The sequence below is a fragment of the Cetorhinus maximus genome, chromosome 20 (genome assembly GCF_964194155.1).
Source record: "Cetorhinus maximus chromosome 20, sCetMax3.hap1.1, whole genome shotgun sequence".
Lineage (NCBI taxonomy): Eukaryota > Metazoa > Chordata > Chondrichthyes > Lamniformes > Cetorhinidae > Cetorhinus > Cetorhinus maximus.
This window is the reverse complement of record NC_135898.1, coordinates 53,949,635-53,968,381: the sequence shown is the minus strand read 5'-3', so window position 1 is coordinate 53,968,381 and position 18,747 is coordinate 53,949,635. Positions and strand designations below refer to the sequence as shown.

Sequence of the window (18,747 nt, the reverse complement as noted above, 5' to 3'; positions counted from 1 at the left end):
GAGCTTTGCTGCTACCATGAGCTTTGTGTAACTAGCACCCTTTCTGAACAAACCATGCCACGCGGCGGCCTGGAGACATCCAAGATCAGGGCATCCAGCTGGACCTGATCATCAACAGAGGTGACTTTCTCAACAGCATTCTCAACACACACAGCTACCACAGCACTGACTGTGATACAGATCTGTCCCTGGTGTGCACAAGGGTTAGGATGGAATCCTTGAAGTTTTTTCCTTCAAAGCAGAAAGGCCAACCTCATATCCAAGTCAGCCTATCCAGATAAGAATGGACAGTTCCTCCACTCCATTGAACAGGTACTCTCCTGGAGTTCCAGACAGTGCAGAAGTGAAGTGCAACATACTTCAAGGCACCTTTTACAACAGGACCCTCTCAACATAGGATTGTTGTGGTCTTGCTCCCCCTAATAAGCAATGTCACTATACATTAAAATATGTCCAAGGGCAAACTATATCATTATAAAACCAAAATATTGCAGATGCTTGAGAACTGTAACAAAACCAGAAAATGTGGGAAATACTGGGCAGGTCAGACGGCATGTGTGTGGGGATAACCAACAAGTCATCTGGGACAAAAACAAAAATAGCTGGAAAAACTCAGCAGGTCTGACAGCATCTGTGGAGAGGAGTACAGTTAACGTTTCATCAGACTCTTCATCAGAACTAAAGAAAATTAGAAATGAGGTGAAATATAAGCTGTTTGAGGCGGGTGGGACAGGTGGAGCTGGATAGAGGGCCAGTGAGAGGTGGAGGCAAAGAAGAGATTGCCAAAGATGTCATAGACAAAAGGACAAAGGGGTGTTGACGCTGGTGATAGCTAAAGGATGTGCTAATGGTGACATTAAGGGTGGAAAGCAGGACGACCAAGTGATAGATGGCCCTAGTAGAGGTGGGGTAGGGGAAAGGAATTGAAAACAAAAACAGAATTACCTGGAAAAACTCAGCAGGTCTGGTAGCATCGGTGGAGAAGAAAAGAGTCGACATTTTGAGTCCTCACGACCCTTCAACAGAATTGAAATGGGCTTAAAGGTAGAGATAAAACAATGGATGGAAATACATTTAAAAATAATAGAAATAGGTGGGGAAAGAAAAATATAAAAATTATAAATTATTAGATAAAAGGAGGGTCGGAAAGGGGGTGGGGATCGAGGAGAGATTTCATGCTCTGAAGTTATTGAATTCAATGTTACGTCCCACAGGCAGTAAAGTGCCTAGTCGGAAGATGAGGTGCTGTTCCTCCAGTTTGCGTTGAGCTTCACTGGAACACTGCAGCAGGCCAAGGACGGACATGTGGGCATGAGAGCAGGGTGGAGTGTTGCAATGGTAAGCGACAGGGAGGTCTGGGTCATGCTTGCGGACGGACCGAAGGTGTTCCTCTGTCATCTGGGACCATTGGCGCCAGGGTGGATTACTGTGCTTTACCCCAACTGGCGGGGTAGTTTGTCGGCTTCGCCTGACACTTCACAACTGCTGACCTGAAAGTAGGAGCTCGTCGCAGGGAAATTCTATAGTCAATCTGACCGACCTCCTCATCGCATGGACACTCACTAAGCCACTCACAAACAGTAAGAACAAGTGCAAGACAATGCAAAGCTGAAAGCTCAAAGTATGATTTTAAAACTTAATAGGGTTGGTTTTATAAAAACAAAAAAAAAATGTATCCCATGATAAACTTAGTCAGAAAAGTGTATCGATCAATTCTTGGCCTCAGGGAATTTGAGCCGAATCCCGAATGGAAACAAATCCTGCCTCAACAGAAATAAAGACACCTTCAGATTCATCGAAGCAAAGAATCTGAGTTGTGTAATGAACTAGCTGGTGAGTGCTGAAGACAGCCAATGAATCACGGGGTCTTGAGATTGCATAACTGAAGTGGAATGAAAGTTGACACTGCGGCTGCTTCTTAATCTGTTTCATTTACTAATGAGCACCCCACACAGCATCCCCGGAAGTGAAAAGTGCGGAGCTCACATCTGCCTCTGAACTCTGCAAACAAGCAGACTGATTTCAAACTCCAGGCAGTACTGATAGCCGCAACCTCAAATGGTGAGTGAATTGTATCCGTTTAATCTCAGTCATGGGTAATGCAAATGTAAATGTTTTACACTTTTAATCTGTCACCAACAGCAGTTGCTCATGGTGGCCGAAACCTCTATCGTTCTGTTCTGTGTAGCCCAAGACTCTCAACTGCGGCATTCACAAATTAGATATTTTCTGCAGTCACTCATAACCCAGCGCCACAAAACTTTCACTGATTGAGGAACAATCTCTCCGTCTCAGATGTTTTTTTTGTGATATGGTGAAATGTTGCCCGTTGCTGATATTGAGGTGATTTAATTATTGTGGTTCAATCAGGACGATTCAGGATCACCACAAACACACACACACTTCCACTTACCGTCCGCCAGAGGATTTAAGCAATTGTCAAAAGTTAATGCAATGGAACTCAGCATTCTGTTTAGTTGATTTATTTACACTTTTTGCGGCCGCAAATCGTTATTAAACATCTAGAATTTGTCAACATTGTTTTCATTTTTCCAGTTTAGTGAATTTATGGGAGTTGAATCGATTTCAAGGTTTATAAAAGGGCCGAATCGTGTTCGCTTTTTGTTATAGTTTGGATGTAGCCGAAGTCTCAGGTTCAGCCTCGCTTACCCCTTTGCCCCGTCCATGATGGAAGGAGCAATGGTAAAATGACAGGTCTGAGAGACATTTTCAGCTAAAAAATGTTAATCTCCTCTCGTTATGTGATTGAAGCGGGGGGGGGGGGGGGAATAAAGTCTTAATATTCTCTCGGTAGTTTTTTGTTTGATGGAATTTTAGTGTTTGCGAGATGGGCGGCTGGAGTTCCAAGTCTACCTAACAGACGTTCTTTAAACCGATGGCAATACAAAGGGCCGTCTCGGTGGACCGGCTCTGTAAACTGCAGCACTGCCGAGTGAATCAATTTGAAAAGTGGAGCACAATTTGAAATGCAATCCTTTCCTCCAGTTTATTGAAACAAGTTTAACTCCAGGGTTGAGTGAATTTCTTCAACACCGTGTTCGCTATTAGTCATAGCTCGCCAGTTTTAAAAGATACATGGGACAGAATGTGCACGAATGGTACAACCCGAACGGCATCCGCCGCCTGCATCTGTTCTGCCCAACCTGCTGTGTGTGATTTCCGTAAACACGGGCGGCGGGGGAACCCTCCTGGTTTCAAACCCACACCGGATCTTTGATTAAATTCCAGCGGACACGGTTAGTTGGCGTCGAACAGGCGCAAATGTTCACTCGTGTCGTTATCTTGGAAGGTGCTGAAAGAGTGATTTTTCTGTGCAGGAATTAGCATTTCTGTCTGAACCGCGATCGGAAGGAGAGAGGGGGGAAAAAAATCAGAGTTATTAACGCGAAATGCTAACTAGGAAATTGGCCCATTGTCCAGAATGACCTATTTCATAAGCAAGGCACGTTCTGTCTGCCCGGGAACAAACAGGCACAAAAGGAAACAAAAGAGGTCTGTACAAATGACCTATTTAATATAAAACACCTTTGGCAGCTAGGTGTCAGTCAAAGTTGTACAATTAAGGGAGAAATGTATGATTCTTGGATAATTGCAAAATCTAATGGCTTTTGATATGAAATGACCGATGAAAATACATAATCAAGAAACAATGTATAATTCTAATAACTAGCAACGCAGCAACTAGCAACGTTTAAAGCCTAAACCAAATTTTTTGTTATAAATCACAACATAGCTGTTTACGGTTTATTTACTTATGAAACGGGAAAAATATTAAGCTTCGCTATGAGTAAACAAATGTATTAATACTGATCTACTTTGGGGAAAATATATTTATGTGGATTCTATTATTTTGCTGAACTATTTTAAAAGTATTAAGCCTCATTTAAAAGCACCACAATAACCAAAACATATATTTGGGGTTAATGAGCATTGCCGGTTTCAAGGTATCACATTACCCCAGTTTGAATGAATAGTTCCATACTAAAGTTGAAATGAGCAATTTTTTTTGAAATGAACAAATTCAGAAGTATTTACAAATTGGGCATTGTCATGAGATTAAAATAATTGAATCTCAAATTTTGCTTACAGTTCAGGATGTCAGCTTGTTTTAACCACTTAACTGTTAAGAATTTTATAATATAAGAAGAGCTCATAATTACCTTGCAGTTGAATGTGAAGAAACTCCCATTGTTCTATCCCCTTGTGAATTCCATAATATTGTTATTCAGCATCACAGCGTATTGGAATAAATACCATATCTTCCAAAATCTTAGAGAACAAAAAACTCCAAATTATACATAATTACTAGTTTATATTGCACAATTCATACAGGGAATATCTGAAAACCAACAACGCATACTGATAATACATGATGAAAATGCACGGCTTATGTTAAATCGGTGCATTGACTTGCTGACCCCAGATTAACAAAGGTGTGAGTGAATTAAAGTCAATATGGGTGGAATTCTGGATTGCTTTCTATTGTGTTTTTTTTCTCATACCTTGTGTAATCTAAGCAGCTAAAATTCCAATATTTAAGATATCTAAATTAATACTAGTCCCTGTCCAAATGCAGCAAGGCCTGGACAATATCCAGATTTGGGTTGACAAGTGGCAAGTAACATTCGTGCCACACAAGTGCCAGGTAATGACCATCTCCAACAAGAGTGAATCTAACCATTGCCCCTTGACATTCAATGGCATTACCCTTGCTGAATCTCCCACTATCAACATTCTGGGGGTTACCATTGACCAGAGACTGAACTAGACTAGCCATATAAATACTGTGGCTACAAGAGCAGGTCAATGGCTAGGAATCCTGCAGTGATTAACTCGCCTCCTGACTCCCCAAAGCCTGTCCACTATCTACAAGGCACAAGTTAGGAGTGTGATAGAATACTCCCCACTTGCCTGGATGAGTGCAATTCCAACAACACTCATGAAGCTTGACACCATCCAAGACAAAGCAGCCCGCTTGATTGGCACCCCATTCACAAACATTTACTCCCTCCACCACCGACGTGCAGTAGCAGCTGTGTGTACCGTCGACAAGGTGCACTGTAGGAACTCACTAAGCCTCCTTAGACAGCACCTTCCAAACCTGCGACCACTACCATCTAGAAGGACAAGGGCAGCAGACTCATGGGAACAACACCAACTGGAAATTCCCCTTCAAACCACTCACCATCATGATTTGGAAATATGTCGCTGGGTCAAAATCCTGGAACTTCCTTCCTAACAACACTGTGGGTGTACCTACACCACATAGACTGCAGCAGTTCAAGAAGGCAGCTGACCACCAGCTTCTCAAGGGCAATGAGGGATGCCAATGAAACCCACATCCCATGAATGAATAAAAATAAAACTTCCACCTATAAATTATTGTGTAATATATACAAACAGCATAAATACTAACCCTTCAAGAAATCTTATAATTTTTTTATTCTTCCCTGTGGATGTCATAGTTGATTGCTATGCTCTTTGCTTAACATTACAATGGCATCACTTCCACCCATCATTAACATTCTCCTTATACCACTGCTTCTCACAGGTAGCACAGATATAATGGTGTGTGTTATATCCCAGATTATATTTATTTATTTCAATCGGAAAATGCAATTAATAACTGTATAATCTGTTATATAAAATAACGTTCTGCAGAAGGAAGGCTATAATTTAAGGGTTCTGCTGGCATTTGTAAAACACTCAGCAATGACAGTAACAACTTGCATTTATATAGTGCCTTTAATTCAAAAGTACATTCCAAGGTACTTCACAAATAGACATGGAAAAGGCACTGAGCCATGGGTGGGGAAATTAGGAAGAGTGGAGCTTTTTGAGAAGGCTTTTAAAGGAGATGACAGAGGGTGATGGGCCTTTATAGATCATGCTTCAAAGAATGGGCTAATGTAGATGAAGGCTCTGTCACCACCATTGAAGGGAAGGGGTTTGCACAAGGTCAGAAGACTAAAGGGTGTGTGGGGGAAGGTATAAGATTGTCAGAAGTTGCAAAGACGGAGTGGTGCAAGACTATGGAGCAATTTGAAGGCAGACAAAAGTTTGGATTTAATATGTTCTGGGGGGTGGTGTACCAAGGGTCATTGTAGGCAAGAAAGGTTATAGAAATAATAATAAGTTTAGAGTTGAAAAGAGTATGGAAGAAAGTTTCAATGGGCAAGGGGGAGAGCAGAGGCAGTATTGTACAGATGGTTATGGGGTTTAAAGGTCACAAAATGTCAAAATTGTGCACTGTCTGGTTCAGTCAAAATGAGTATCCAGGGAGGAAACTTGTGTTTTGGAAGGCCATGGAATTTTTAGTAGCAGCTGATTAGAATCCTTATATTATTCAATTGGAGCAAGACCTGGGATATCTATGAGTTGATGTCTGACAAACAATCAAAGAACAAAGAGGTGATTATCAAGTCGAAGGTAGTGGTGGAGAGTCAGATCCGGATGTTTTCATCACACATCTGGAAGCTGGCCTCATGTATACTGATAATGCCACTGAGAGGCAATATGCAAACAAAGAAAAAGAGGTAACCATGTTGCGTGGAAGGAGAAGCCATTACTAGAGGACTCTATAGTCATAGAGTCTTTACAACACAGGAGGCAGCCGTTTGGACGAACAAGGCCATGCCAGCTCTCTGTAGAGCAATCCAGTCAGTCCCATTTTCCTGCTTGATCCCCGGAAGTCTGCAAGTTTATTCCCCTTAAGTGTCCATTCAGTTTCTCTTTGGAATTATTGATTGTCTCTGCTTCCAAGGCAGCAAGTTCCAGGTCATTATCACTCACTGCATAAAAAGTTCTTCCTCACAGCCCCCATATCTCTCAACCAAAACCTTAAATCTGTGAGCCCTAATCTTTGTACCATCAGGTCGTTGGAGCAGCTTTTCTTTGTCTACCTTATCTAAACTTGTAACCTTGTACACTTCTATGAGATCTATCCTTAATCTCCTTTGCTCCAAGCAGAACAATCCTTGTTCCTCCGACCTGACTTTGTAGCTAAAATTGCTCATGCCTGGGGCCATTCTGGTAAATCTCCTCTGCACTAAAGGACCTTCAAACCCTTTCTAAAGTGTGGTGTCCAGAAATGGACACAATGCTTTATTTGTTGTCTAACCTGTATAAAAATTCAGCAGAACTTTGTTGATTTTGTACTCAATATCTCTATTTATGAAACCCATAATCCTATAGGATTTGCTACTTTCTCAAAATGTCTTGCCACCTTCAAAGATCTATGCAGATGAACCCACAGTTCCCTCTGTCCCTGCACACTCTTTAGAACTGTGTCATTAAGAATATGCTGTCTCTCCCTATCCCTTCTGCCAAAATAATTCAACTCACGCTTCTCTGTATTAAATTTCACCTGTCACTTGTCTGCCCATTTTGCTAGCTATCTGTGTCTTGGTGCAGTTGATTGATATCATCATCACTGTTTGCCACACCTTGTTTGGTATCTTCAGCAAATTTTAAAATGTTACACTCTAATCCAATATCCAAGTACAAATCATTGGGCGGAATTTTACGCGGCAGGGGTGGGGCCGGAAAATGCAGCTAACTATTAAAAACTCCATTGACTTCGGCAGGACATGAAGATCCCACTGGCGGGAGGGGTCGTAAAATTCCGCCCAGGTTCCCTGTCGTTGAGTCAATTTTTTATTGAAGCTGATACATGTACGAGTGCAATCAAGTGATGGTGATCCTGTGTAGTTGAATGACGGAGGAGAAGTGATCGAGAAAATTACATTGGATGTATTGAATGTTACAGAGAAATAGATGAGGAAAATGAGGTTATCATAAAGTACACCATTGATTACATTAAACAGGGCAGTCTTTGCGTTCTGGATGGAGCAGAAGCTGGTCCAAAGGAATTTGAACAAGGGAATGTGGGAGAGGAAAAGAGCAAGGAATTGGGTGATGACAATACATTTTAAAGACCTAACACAGAATGCAATAAATATACAGCACAACAATGAAAACAAACTAATTTTTCACACAGTTACGATAAGGATTCTAAGCTGACTTTGCATATTGTATTATTCTGGTCTTATAGTTTTGGATATTCTAAAGTTATCTAAAATCTCTATACAAATTGATAATCTTTCAGAAGGCGATGATGACTGTTGACAGAAGAATTATTGACATTGTCTTCCTATAATACATACATAGACCTTCTGTGCTTTCCATTGAACTCTAAAGTGTAATTTTTCATTCTTTGCCTGGAACTGTACATTTGCTGTGGATCACAATGGGTCAATTGCTCAGTGACAACCTTTGTCAAAAAGGCATCAATGACAAATGAATATTTGTATTTTTGACCTCATATGGAAGTTATTCTGAAGAGAAAAGCCTTTTGATCAGTATGGTAGCACAGCAAATCAAGCATTTGAGCAAATTAACTACCTGCATATTTAGATTATTTGTTTTGCGTCACATTGCTGATTTTCAAAATCCCAGTTTATTGCAGAGAACATATTTTACATTGCTATAGTGGCAATGGAAAAGCACTTATTCCGTCATATTAAATTACTCCCCAATTCTACTTCATTTTGCAATGTCACATCTCAAAACGCACGAGTTCTTCACAAAAAAGTATTCTCATTTATTGAGGCTTTTAGTACACTGTGAAAATACATACAGGGTAATAAATATGTGATTCACATTTTATGACAGTATCTTGTTATCTCCCTTGTATTGTGCTGCATAAATTGCTAACAATTGCTGTGCAGCAGAACTGTTCAGTATTTGAGGAACTTGATTTTCATATAAGTGGCCTTTTAGAGCAACAGTTCCAGCTGCGCCCCTAGCCAAGCTGTTCCAGTACAGCTATAACACTGGCATCTACCCAGCTATGTGGAAAATTGCCCAGGTATGTCCTGTACACAAAAAGCAGGTCAAATCTAACCCAGCCAATTACCATCCTATCAGTCTATGTCATGAAGCTATTAATATATATATTATTGGAAATTATTTTTTTAAAGTAGATGTTTAGCCTGTGGATGTATCTGTGTGTGCCTTAATTGGATTAAAGCCAGCTAGTCTGGGTGCTTTGATGTATACTAGTTTTGAGATGTAAGAGAGGTAGAGGTACATTTGCATTTTGTTGAATAGAGCATTCAAAAAGGCTAGTGAAATCTGGCACCTAGCTAGCAGAGCCCAAGCAATATTTTTATATTACTAATAAAATTGGTTCTATGAAAGGAGTTTAATGTTAGTAGAGGTGGAGTTCAAAGGGGTTGGTGATACAATCAGAATTTACATTCAATGAGATGTGCTGGATATAACCAACAGCAGTTTTGTGTGTGCAGAACAGAGGCATGTGAGATCAAAGCAGCTGTAAGCCTACAACTGTCTCCACAGGAACCAAAGGAACCTCATTTTGAATTTGTAAGGTGAAAATGCTTTACCTGGTGTCTGCTGAAAGTCTATGGGTTGCTGTTGCCTTAATGGAGATAAGTCTGGGAATTTGTTATAAGTTATGATAGTAGTAATTTGTAGCCATGTGTATGTGTTTAATGTGTTGTAAATTAATAAAATGTTTCATTTAGTTTAATATAAAAACCTCTCGAGAACTGATGGTCTTATTCCTGAATTCAGCATTGCTTCTCAAACACATCACTTAAAAATATAGGTTATGACAGTTGTTTAAAGTTTCCCTCTGGGATTTTTAAATATCTTAGCTTTACCAACTACTGGGTCATAAAAATTGGAGGCTCTAGTGGGATAAAAATATTTCTAATTCCTTGATTGGTTTGAAATTGGTGAATCTTAAGGTTACGAGTATGAGAAGCACTTTGAATTCAGGAGATGGTGAGGTATTTTATAAATGGTGAGACTGCAAGATGGCTTTGGCAATTGCTAAGGCTTGTCTGGGAGTCAAAGAGATAACTCTGATTGGGTTGGAAAAAATAGCCACGAGTAAGTTAACAGAGTTGGCAGATAAGTTAAAATTGGTATTACCTGCGGGAGCTAGGAAATCAGATATAATTAAAAGTATAGCACAGCTTCTACGGTTGGAAGTGAAACCTGACACTAGTGAGTCGCAGCTGGAGGTAGTGAGACTTCAGCTACAAATGAAAACGCTTGAATTTGGACAAACAAAGGAACTGAAAAAGCTTGAATTTGAAGTAAAGGACAGAGAAATGGCTTTTAAAAAAGAATTAAAAATTGTTAAGATAGAGAAGGAGGAAAGAGAAAAAAGAGAGAGAGAATTCCAACTGAAAATGTTGGCAGTTAAAAACAAGACTCCAGTAGGTGAGGATTACTTCCCCAAGAGCTGCATACATTGTTTCTATTTTTAACGCCCATATTCACCAGTCAAAATTACTTTATCTTACTTTTTCAAACTCAGTATAACTTTGGCCAGGCTGTTTTCTCATATTCCTAAATTTCTGCCTGTATGCTTCAGGAACCAACTCATATGCACTCAAAATAGCCTTTTTCACCACATCATAATTATCTCATGAGTAGAACCCAGTGGGGAGATGCTTAAATTTGTACAAGATCGTCCAAAGTTTGAGGAAAAAGATATTGAAGTATTCTTTATTTCATTTGAGAAGCTAGCTAAACAGATGAAATTGCCATTGGAAAACTGGACGTTATTAATAGTCTAAGTTGCAAGGTAGGGCGCATGAGGTATATGCTTCGCAATCAGAAGAAATGTTGGTGAATTATGATGTGGTGAAAAAGGCTATTTTGAGTGCATATGAGTTGGTTCCTGAAGCATACAGGCAGAAATTTAGGAATATGAGAAAACAGCCTGGCCAAACTTATACTGAGTTTGAAAAAGTAAGATAAAGTAATTTTGACTGGTGAATATGGGCGTTAAAAATAGAAACAATGTATGCAGCTCTTGGGGAAGTAATCCTTTTGGAAGAATTTAAAGATTCAATCTCTTCAGTAGTGAGAACTCATGTGCAGGATCAGAGGGTTGATTCTGTAAGACAAGCAGCAGAGATAGCTGATGATTATGGGTTAGTTTATAGGGATAAATCTTTTTTTTGGTCACCCTTTCAAATTGGAAAAGGATAAAAAGTGGGGAGATGAAAGGAAGGTAGGTAGTCAGGGAAGAGAAGGAGTAGCTGGAAGTTCCCAGGAAGTTTTTTCTCAGAATAAAAAGGAAGGTGCTGAAGGTAGAAGTGACATTCGAAAATTGAGGTGTTTTCATCGTAATAAAGCGGGGCACACAAAATCAGTGTGTTGGAGATCGCAAGAAATATCTGTTGGGATTTTTGGGGTACAGAAAAGATCTGGAAGTAAAAGAACTGTGGGTTCTAAGGTTCAGGCACAGGAAAAACCAGTAGTTTGTGTGCAGGTGAAACAGGGAGAATTAATGAAAAGTGAAGAAGTTTACTCAAGAGAATTCTGAGGAGCAGGTTTCAGAAATGTTTAAAGATTTTGTGTGTGAAGGGAAAGTCTTTCAATGTGTACAGGTGGAGTAAGTAAAGATCTTAAAATTTTAAGACACACAGAGGCTAGTCAATCTTTAATGTTGTGGCATAGTGATATTTGTTCTTCAAAGGGAGTAATATAGGAGCAGGGGTTCGTGGAGATGCAAAATCTATTCTGTTGTGGAAGGTCAATTTAAATACCAAATGGAAGACAGGTGAAGTTATAGTTGGAGTGGTGGAAAAATTGCCCATTGCAGGGGTTCAATTTATTCTGGTTAATGATATAGCTAGATTGCAAATGTGGGTGATGCCTATGGTAGTTGAGCAGCCTGTAGAAGTGTTTTCAACAGAGGTGTTACAGAAGATACATCCTGGATTCTTTCATGATTGTGCTGTAACGAGATCAAAGGCTCATAGGAAAGAACAAGACAAATGAGACAGGCAGGCAGTTCAAAGGCAAGATGATGGTGTCAAAATCCAATTAGCTGGCACTGTATTTGATAAAAACAAAAAACTACTGCGGATGCTGGAAATCCAAAACAAAAACAGAATTACCTGGAAAAACTCAGCAGGTCTGGCAGTATCGGTGGAGAAGAAAAGAGTTGACGTTTCGAGCCCTCGTGACCCTTCAGCAGAACTGAGTAAAGTTAGGAGAGGGGTGAAATATAAGCTGGTTTAACGTGGTGTGTGTGTGGGGCGGGTGGTTGTAGGGACAAGCAAGCACCCCTTTCCCCTCTTTCACCCCTCTCCCCTCTTTCACCCCTCTCCCCTCTTTCACCCCTCTCCTAACTTTACTCACTGCTCCTATCACTGCTTGCTTGTCCCTACAACCCCCCCCTCCAACTTTTCTCTGCCACCACCCCCGCAACCTTAAACCAGCTTATATTTCACCCCTCTCCTAACTTTACTCAGTATAACATTGTTCAAGAGGAAGGAATACAAGAAAATTCAGCTGAAATGTTTAACTCAAAGAGGTTAGTGGAGTTACAGAAGAATGATTTGCAATTAAAATAGTTATATCAGAAAGCTTATTCAGAAATACAGCCATTTCATCTATGGATTATACATGTTTCTGGAAGAGAAAATCTGTTCACAGATGCGTTATCAAAAGTTTGAATCTTAAAGGAAAATTGGACATTTTTAAAAAAAAACTTGGACACTGAACTGGAGTGATTTTTGTTGGTACCAAGGACTTGTGTGTGTGTGTGTGTGTGTGTGTGTGTATAAATATAGGAGATAGCGTGAGATGAGTTATAGAATTATGATTCATTATTTGATAGGGAGGGTATGCCATGAAGCTATTAATGTATATGTTATTGGAAATTATTTTTTAAAGTAAATGTTTAGTCTGTGGATGTGTCTGTGTGTGTCTTAGTTGGATTAAAGCCAGCTAGTCTGGGTGCTTTGATGTGTACCAGTTTTGAGATATAAGAGAGGTAGGGTACATTTGCATTTTGTTGAATAGAACATTCAAAAAGGCTAGTGAAATCTGGCACCTAGCTAACAGAGCCCAAGCAATATTTTTATATTACTAATAAAATTAGTACTATGAAAGGGGTTTTATTGTTAGAAGAGGTGGCATTCAAAGGGGCTGGTGATACAATGAAAATTTACATTCAGTGAGATGTGCTGGATATAACCAATAGCAGTTATGTGTGTGCAGGGCAGAGGCAATGTAAGATCAAAGCAGCTGTAAGTCTCCAACTGTCTCCACAGGAACCAAAGTGAAAGGAACCTCATTTTGAATTTGTAAGGTGAAAATGCTTTACCTGGTGTCTGCTGAAAGTCTATGGGTTGCTGTTGCCTCAATGGAGATAAGTCTGGGAATTTGTAATAAATTATGATAGTAATTTGTAGAAATGTGTATGTGTTTAATGTGTGGTAAATTAATAAAATGTTTCAGTTAGTTTAATATAAAAACCTTGAGAACTGATGGTCTTATTCCTGAATTCAGAGTTGCATCTCAAACATACTGCTTAAAAATACAGGTTATGACAGTTGTTTAAAGTTTCCCTCTGGGATTTTTAAATAACTCAGCCTAACCAACTGCTGGGTCATAACAGTCTACTCTCGATCATCAGTAAAGTAATGGAAGGAGTCATCAACAATGCTATCAAGTGGCACTTGCTTAGCAATAACCTGCTTACTGATGCCCAGTTTGGGTTCCGCCAGGGTCACTCAACTCCTGACCTCATCACAGCCTTGTTTCCAACATGGACAAAGAGCTGAATTCCCGAGGCGAGGTGAGAGTGACTGCCCTTGACATCAAGGCAGCATTTAACCGAGTGTGGCATCAAGGAGCCTTAACAAAACTGAAGTCAATAGTAATCAGGGGGAAAAAGCTCCACTAGTTGGAGTCATACTTAGAACAAAGGAAGATGGTTGTGGCTGTTGGAGGTCAGTCATCTCAGCTTCAGGGCATCAGCTTCAGGAGTTCCTCAGGGTAGTGTCCTAGGCCCAACTATCCTCAGCTGCTTCATCAGTGATCTTCCTTCCATCATAAGGTCTGAAGTGGGGATGTTTGCTGATGATTGCACAATGTTTAGCACCATTCACGACTCCTCGGGTGCTGAAGCAGTCCATGTCCAAATGCAAGACCTGGACAATATCCAGGCTTGGGCTCACAAGTGGCAAGTAACATTCGTGCCACACAAATACCAGGCAATGACCATCTCCAACAAGAGAGAATCTAACCATCACCCTTGATGTTCAGTGGCATTACCATCACTGAATCCCCCTCTATCAACATCCTGGGGGTTACCATTGACCAGAAACTGGACTGGACTAACCATATAAATACTGTGGCTACAAGACAGGTCAGAGGCTAGGAATCCTGCGATGAGTAACCCATTTCCTGACTCGCCAAAGCCTGTCCATGATTTACAAGGCACAAGTCAGGAGTGTGATGGAATACTCCCCACTTGCCTGGATGCAGCTCCCACAACACTCAAGAAGCTTGAGACCGCCCAGGACAAAGCAGCCCGCTTGATTGGCACCACATCCACAAACATTCACTCCCTCCACCACCGATGCACAGCAGCAACAGTGTGTACCATCTACAAGATGCACGGCAGGAATTCACCAAGGATTCCTAGACAGCGCCTTCCAAACCCATGACAATACCATCTAGAAGGACAAGGGTAGCAGATAGATGGGAACAGCACCATCTGGAAGTTTCCCTCCAAGTCACTCACCATCCTGACTTGGAAATATATCACCATGCCTTCACTGTCACTGGGTCAAAATCCTGGAACTCCCTTCCTAACAGCGCTGTGGGTGTACCTACACCATACGGACTGCAGCAGTTCAAGAAGGCAGCTCACCACCACCTTCTCAAGGGCAACTCGGGGTGGGCAATAAATGCTGGCCCAGCCAGCGAAGCCCACATTTCGTAAATGGATAAAAAATGACTTTAAGTGTTGTGTGACTTCTATTTGAAAATGGGATAGTTACATATCAGAATAGATGTTGTGAAAGAGCTAGGCTGAACATTCTGCTCTCTTGAAAAGATAATTCCTATTTTATTACATATCACTAAGTATAACTTGAAATCTTCACATTTTTCGCAGTATGGTAAGTAATGAACATTATTCCCTGTGTCTGTTCCCCAAGATCCATATAAATAAGTTAACTCAAAGTAAAGCCAAAATTTGGAAATGTTGATGCTAGCTATCTAGTAACATTAAACGTGAATTTTATTTTTAATTAATTTAATGTGATGCACTCTGAGATGTAAGTGTCTGCATAGCTCAATTGGTAACATTCTTGTTTTTGAGTCAGAGGCTGTGGTTTAAGCCCCACTTCAGTGTCTATTCTAGGTCAACACTTCAATGTAGTGCTGAGAAAGTTGAAATTGTTGCCTTTTGGATGAGCCTTAAATCCCACCTGCTGTCCGAGAGGATATAAGAGAAACTATGGCAAGACTGGGAAAAAAGCTGGAGCCAATACTTTTCCCTCAACTAACACCACCAAAATAGATCAACTGGTTACTATCTCATTTGATGTTCATGGTACCTTGCTGTGCTCAAAGTTGGCTGTTTTACTTGCCTGTGTAAGAAACATGACTTCACTTCAAAAGTTATTCATTATCTGTGAAGTGCAAGATGCCCAGCGGATGTGAAAGGTACCATATAAATGCAAATCTTCCTTTCTTTCTATTGTTTTATTATCTTTTTGCCTCTTTTAAAATAGTGGGGGAATCTATCATTTCTTCGAAAATAAAGAAATGAACAAGTAGAGGAGTTTGAATGATTTACACTTCTGCTTTTATTTTCAGTTCTGTCATGATGGTTCGAGCACTCCCATTTCAGATTGTATGCACTTTACTGCTTACTCAAGGTACGTAAGCCTTAATTATTTCTTGACAGTGAGCTGCACGGTCAGGGAAGTGAACAATACTTTACAATGCAAGATTTTTTTAAAAAATGCTACAAATTAAATATAACTACACATCTTTAAAAAATCAATATTTAACAATCATTATGGTTTCTAAAATTAGTTTTTCACATTCCATACTAATAATTATATATTTGTATTTCTTAGTCTTTGAACTCTCCATTAAACATCACAGCCAAGTGGGGTCTGCAGAAAGAGTGATCATTCTAGGCCGTGGCCGTACAGTAGCTGAGGATGTTCAGTGAGAGATAACTTGCAGTTGATATTCCCGGCTGTTTTACATGGCTGCTACACAGCATGCAGCACTATCGAACTGAAATTAAGCACATGATGGGCAAATCATACTACCTTGGATTTTTTTTTATGTGCCTCTTAGTCTCTGCGATGCTATTCAATCAGGAAGCATGGTCCACTAGATTAATGAGTTTGGAATTCAGAAAAATCTTGAATTGTAACTAGAGTTGCAAAACATATGAGACTGCTTTATTATGGGTAAAATTTGCAGCTTTCCATTTGTGCCCATTTCCTTCACTTATTCATGGTTTAAAGGTCTGTTGAAGTCTTGAAGAAAATAATCAATGTGAGGCATACTTCCAGATGGAAATTCCAATTAATTTCCCTTAAATCTTTATCCTAAAAGTAACAATTCCAGAACGTATTCAGCATTGCAATGATAAAGTTTTTGTACTCTCTTCCTATCTTCATACAAGGAATATCTTTCATACAAGTTTGTGACTTACTGTTGTTTATACCTGCACAAAAAACAGGCAAACATGACAGGGATTGGTTTATTTGCTACTTTTTAAAATATAGATTGGTAACATAGGGAGCTTTTATGAGTATGGAGTCAATACCATGTTTGCTCTAGTGCAAGTTTGTGAGAATAAATACGGTGCAGGGTAATAGTAATTTTGCTGTTCAATATATCTTGACACTTCAGGTGAAAATGTTAAGGAAAGGAACTTTTTCTCTTATGCTGTACAACCAGTATCAGCTTTAAACCCTGTCACTTCAGGTATGGCAGTAGATAAATCTATAATTACATTACCCTGCAAGATATCTTGAGCCTGACCCCAGGAGAACATTTCCTACTAGTATAACATTACCAATTCCCACGTTCTTTTCCTATGATCTCTTAGACAGCAAGGTTAACAAATGAGTGCAAGTTACTGAGAAGTGGGTTGAGCCTAACCAAGGCAACTTTACTTAAAACTCTATCAGAAAGAGAGAGAACATTATCATGTAAGCTACAATAGCCAAAATCAGGCCCATGGTGTCTTTATAAACTGTTTTAAAAAATATATCACTGTGTGCACAGAATTAACATTCCATGCAGTCAATGTTTTAAATGAGATGTGATCAAACTCTTGATCAGTGGGACTCTCATACTTCATGCTGACAGAGTCCTTTCATTTTCAAAGGGTCGTCTTGGAAAACCATGTGCTCTATGATTAGCGTCAGCCTGTAAAACAGCACATACCGGTAGCACTGTATGCATGTTGTTGATAAATGCAGTGCCAGCATTCCATGCAATTACAGAGCATCTGAAATGATGCATTGCCTCCACTCTAGGAAAAAAATCTAAAAAGCAATATCTTACTAAATTATTAGAAAACTTAGATAAATAGGATAAATGTTTAACAAAAACAGAATTACCTGGAAAAACTCAGCAGGTCTGGCAGCATCGGCGGAGAAGAAATCAGTTAACGTTTCGAGCCTTCATGGCCCTTCGGCAGAACTGAAGCATAGTTAGAAGAAGGGAGAAATATAAATTGGTTTAAGGTGGGGGGGGGTGGTGGGGGGAGAGAGAGACATTGAGGGTGTGGTGATTGTGGAGATGAGCAGATAATCAAAAGATGTCACAGACAAAAGGGTCAAAGAGGTGTTTTGTCTGAGAAAAGTGCTAATTAAGAATGGAGGACAGGATATTCAAAGTACAGCTCTAGTGGGGGTGGGGTGGAAAGGCTAACAAAGTTTTAGTTTTAGATTTAAAAATAATGGAAATAGGTGGGGAAAGAAGAATCTATATAAATTATTGAAAAAAAAGGCGGGTGGGGGGGGGAAGGAAGAAACGGGGTGGGGATGGGGGGAGGGGGAGTTTAAGATCTAAAGTTGTTGAATTCAATATTCAGCCCGGAAGGCTGTAAAGTGCCTAGTCGGAAGATGAGGTGCTGTTCCTCCAGTTTGCGTTGGGCTTCACTGGAACAACGCAGCAAGCCAAGGACAGACATGTGGGCAAGAGAACAGGGTGGAGTGTTAAAATGGCAAGCGACAGGGAGGTTTGGGTCTTTCTTGCGGACAGACCGCAGGTGTTCCGCAAAACGGTCGCCCAGTTTGCGTTTGGTCTCTCCAATGTAGAGGAGACCGCATTGGGAGCAACGAATGCAGTAGACTAAGTTAGGGGAAATGCAAGTGAAATGCTGCTTCACTTGAAAGGAGTGTTTGGGCCCTTGGACGGTGAGGAGAGAGGAAGTGAAGGGGCAGGTGTTGCATCTTCTGCGTGGGCATGGGGAGGTGCCATAAGTGGGGGTTGAGGAGTAGGGGGTGATGGAGGAGTGGACCAGGGTGTCCCAGAGGGAACGATCCCTACGGAATGCCGTCAGGGGGGCTGAAGGGAAGATGTGTTTGGTGGTGGCATCATGCTGGAGTTGGCGGAAATGGCGGAGGATGATCCTTTGAATGCGGAGGGCCATGAAGGCTCGAAACGTTAACTGATTTCTTCTCCACCGATGCTGCCAGACCTGCTGAGTTTTTCCAGGTAATTCTGTTTTTGTTTTGGATTTCCAGCATCCGCAGTAGCTTTTAGCTTTTTGTTTTTATCTTTGTGTTTAATTGACTGCCACCCCTCTTCAAGAAATGCCCTCTTTGAAGAAGTATGGTTCTGTCCTCCGACAGGATTTCCGACTGTCTCTTCTGCCCTGCTCACCTTCATTGCTTTCCA

General features: G+C 40.4%; 1 protein-coding gene across 1 annotated transcript in view; it reads left to right on the top strand.

The window, feature by feature from the left end:
* The first annotated feature begins 2,866 nt into the window (after nucleotides 1-2,866).
* Nucleotides 2,867-18,747, top strand: part of vwa2 (von Willebrand factor A domain containing 2) — a 96,121-nt gene continuing 80,240 nt past the window's right edge. Inside the window, exons 1-2 of the mRNA XM_078564694.1 lie at nucleotides 2,867-3,513; nucleotides 15,688-15,749. Coding sequence (XP_078420820.1) covers nucleotides 3,443-3,513; nucleotides 15,688-15,749 — 133 coding nt within the window. The 5' untranslated portion in view covers nucleotides 2,867-3,442. The remainder of the gene's footprint in view (nucleotides 3,514-15,687; nucleotides 15,750-18,747) is intronic.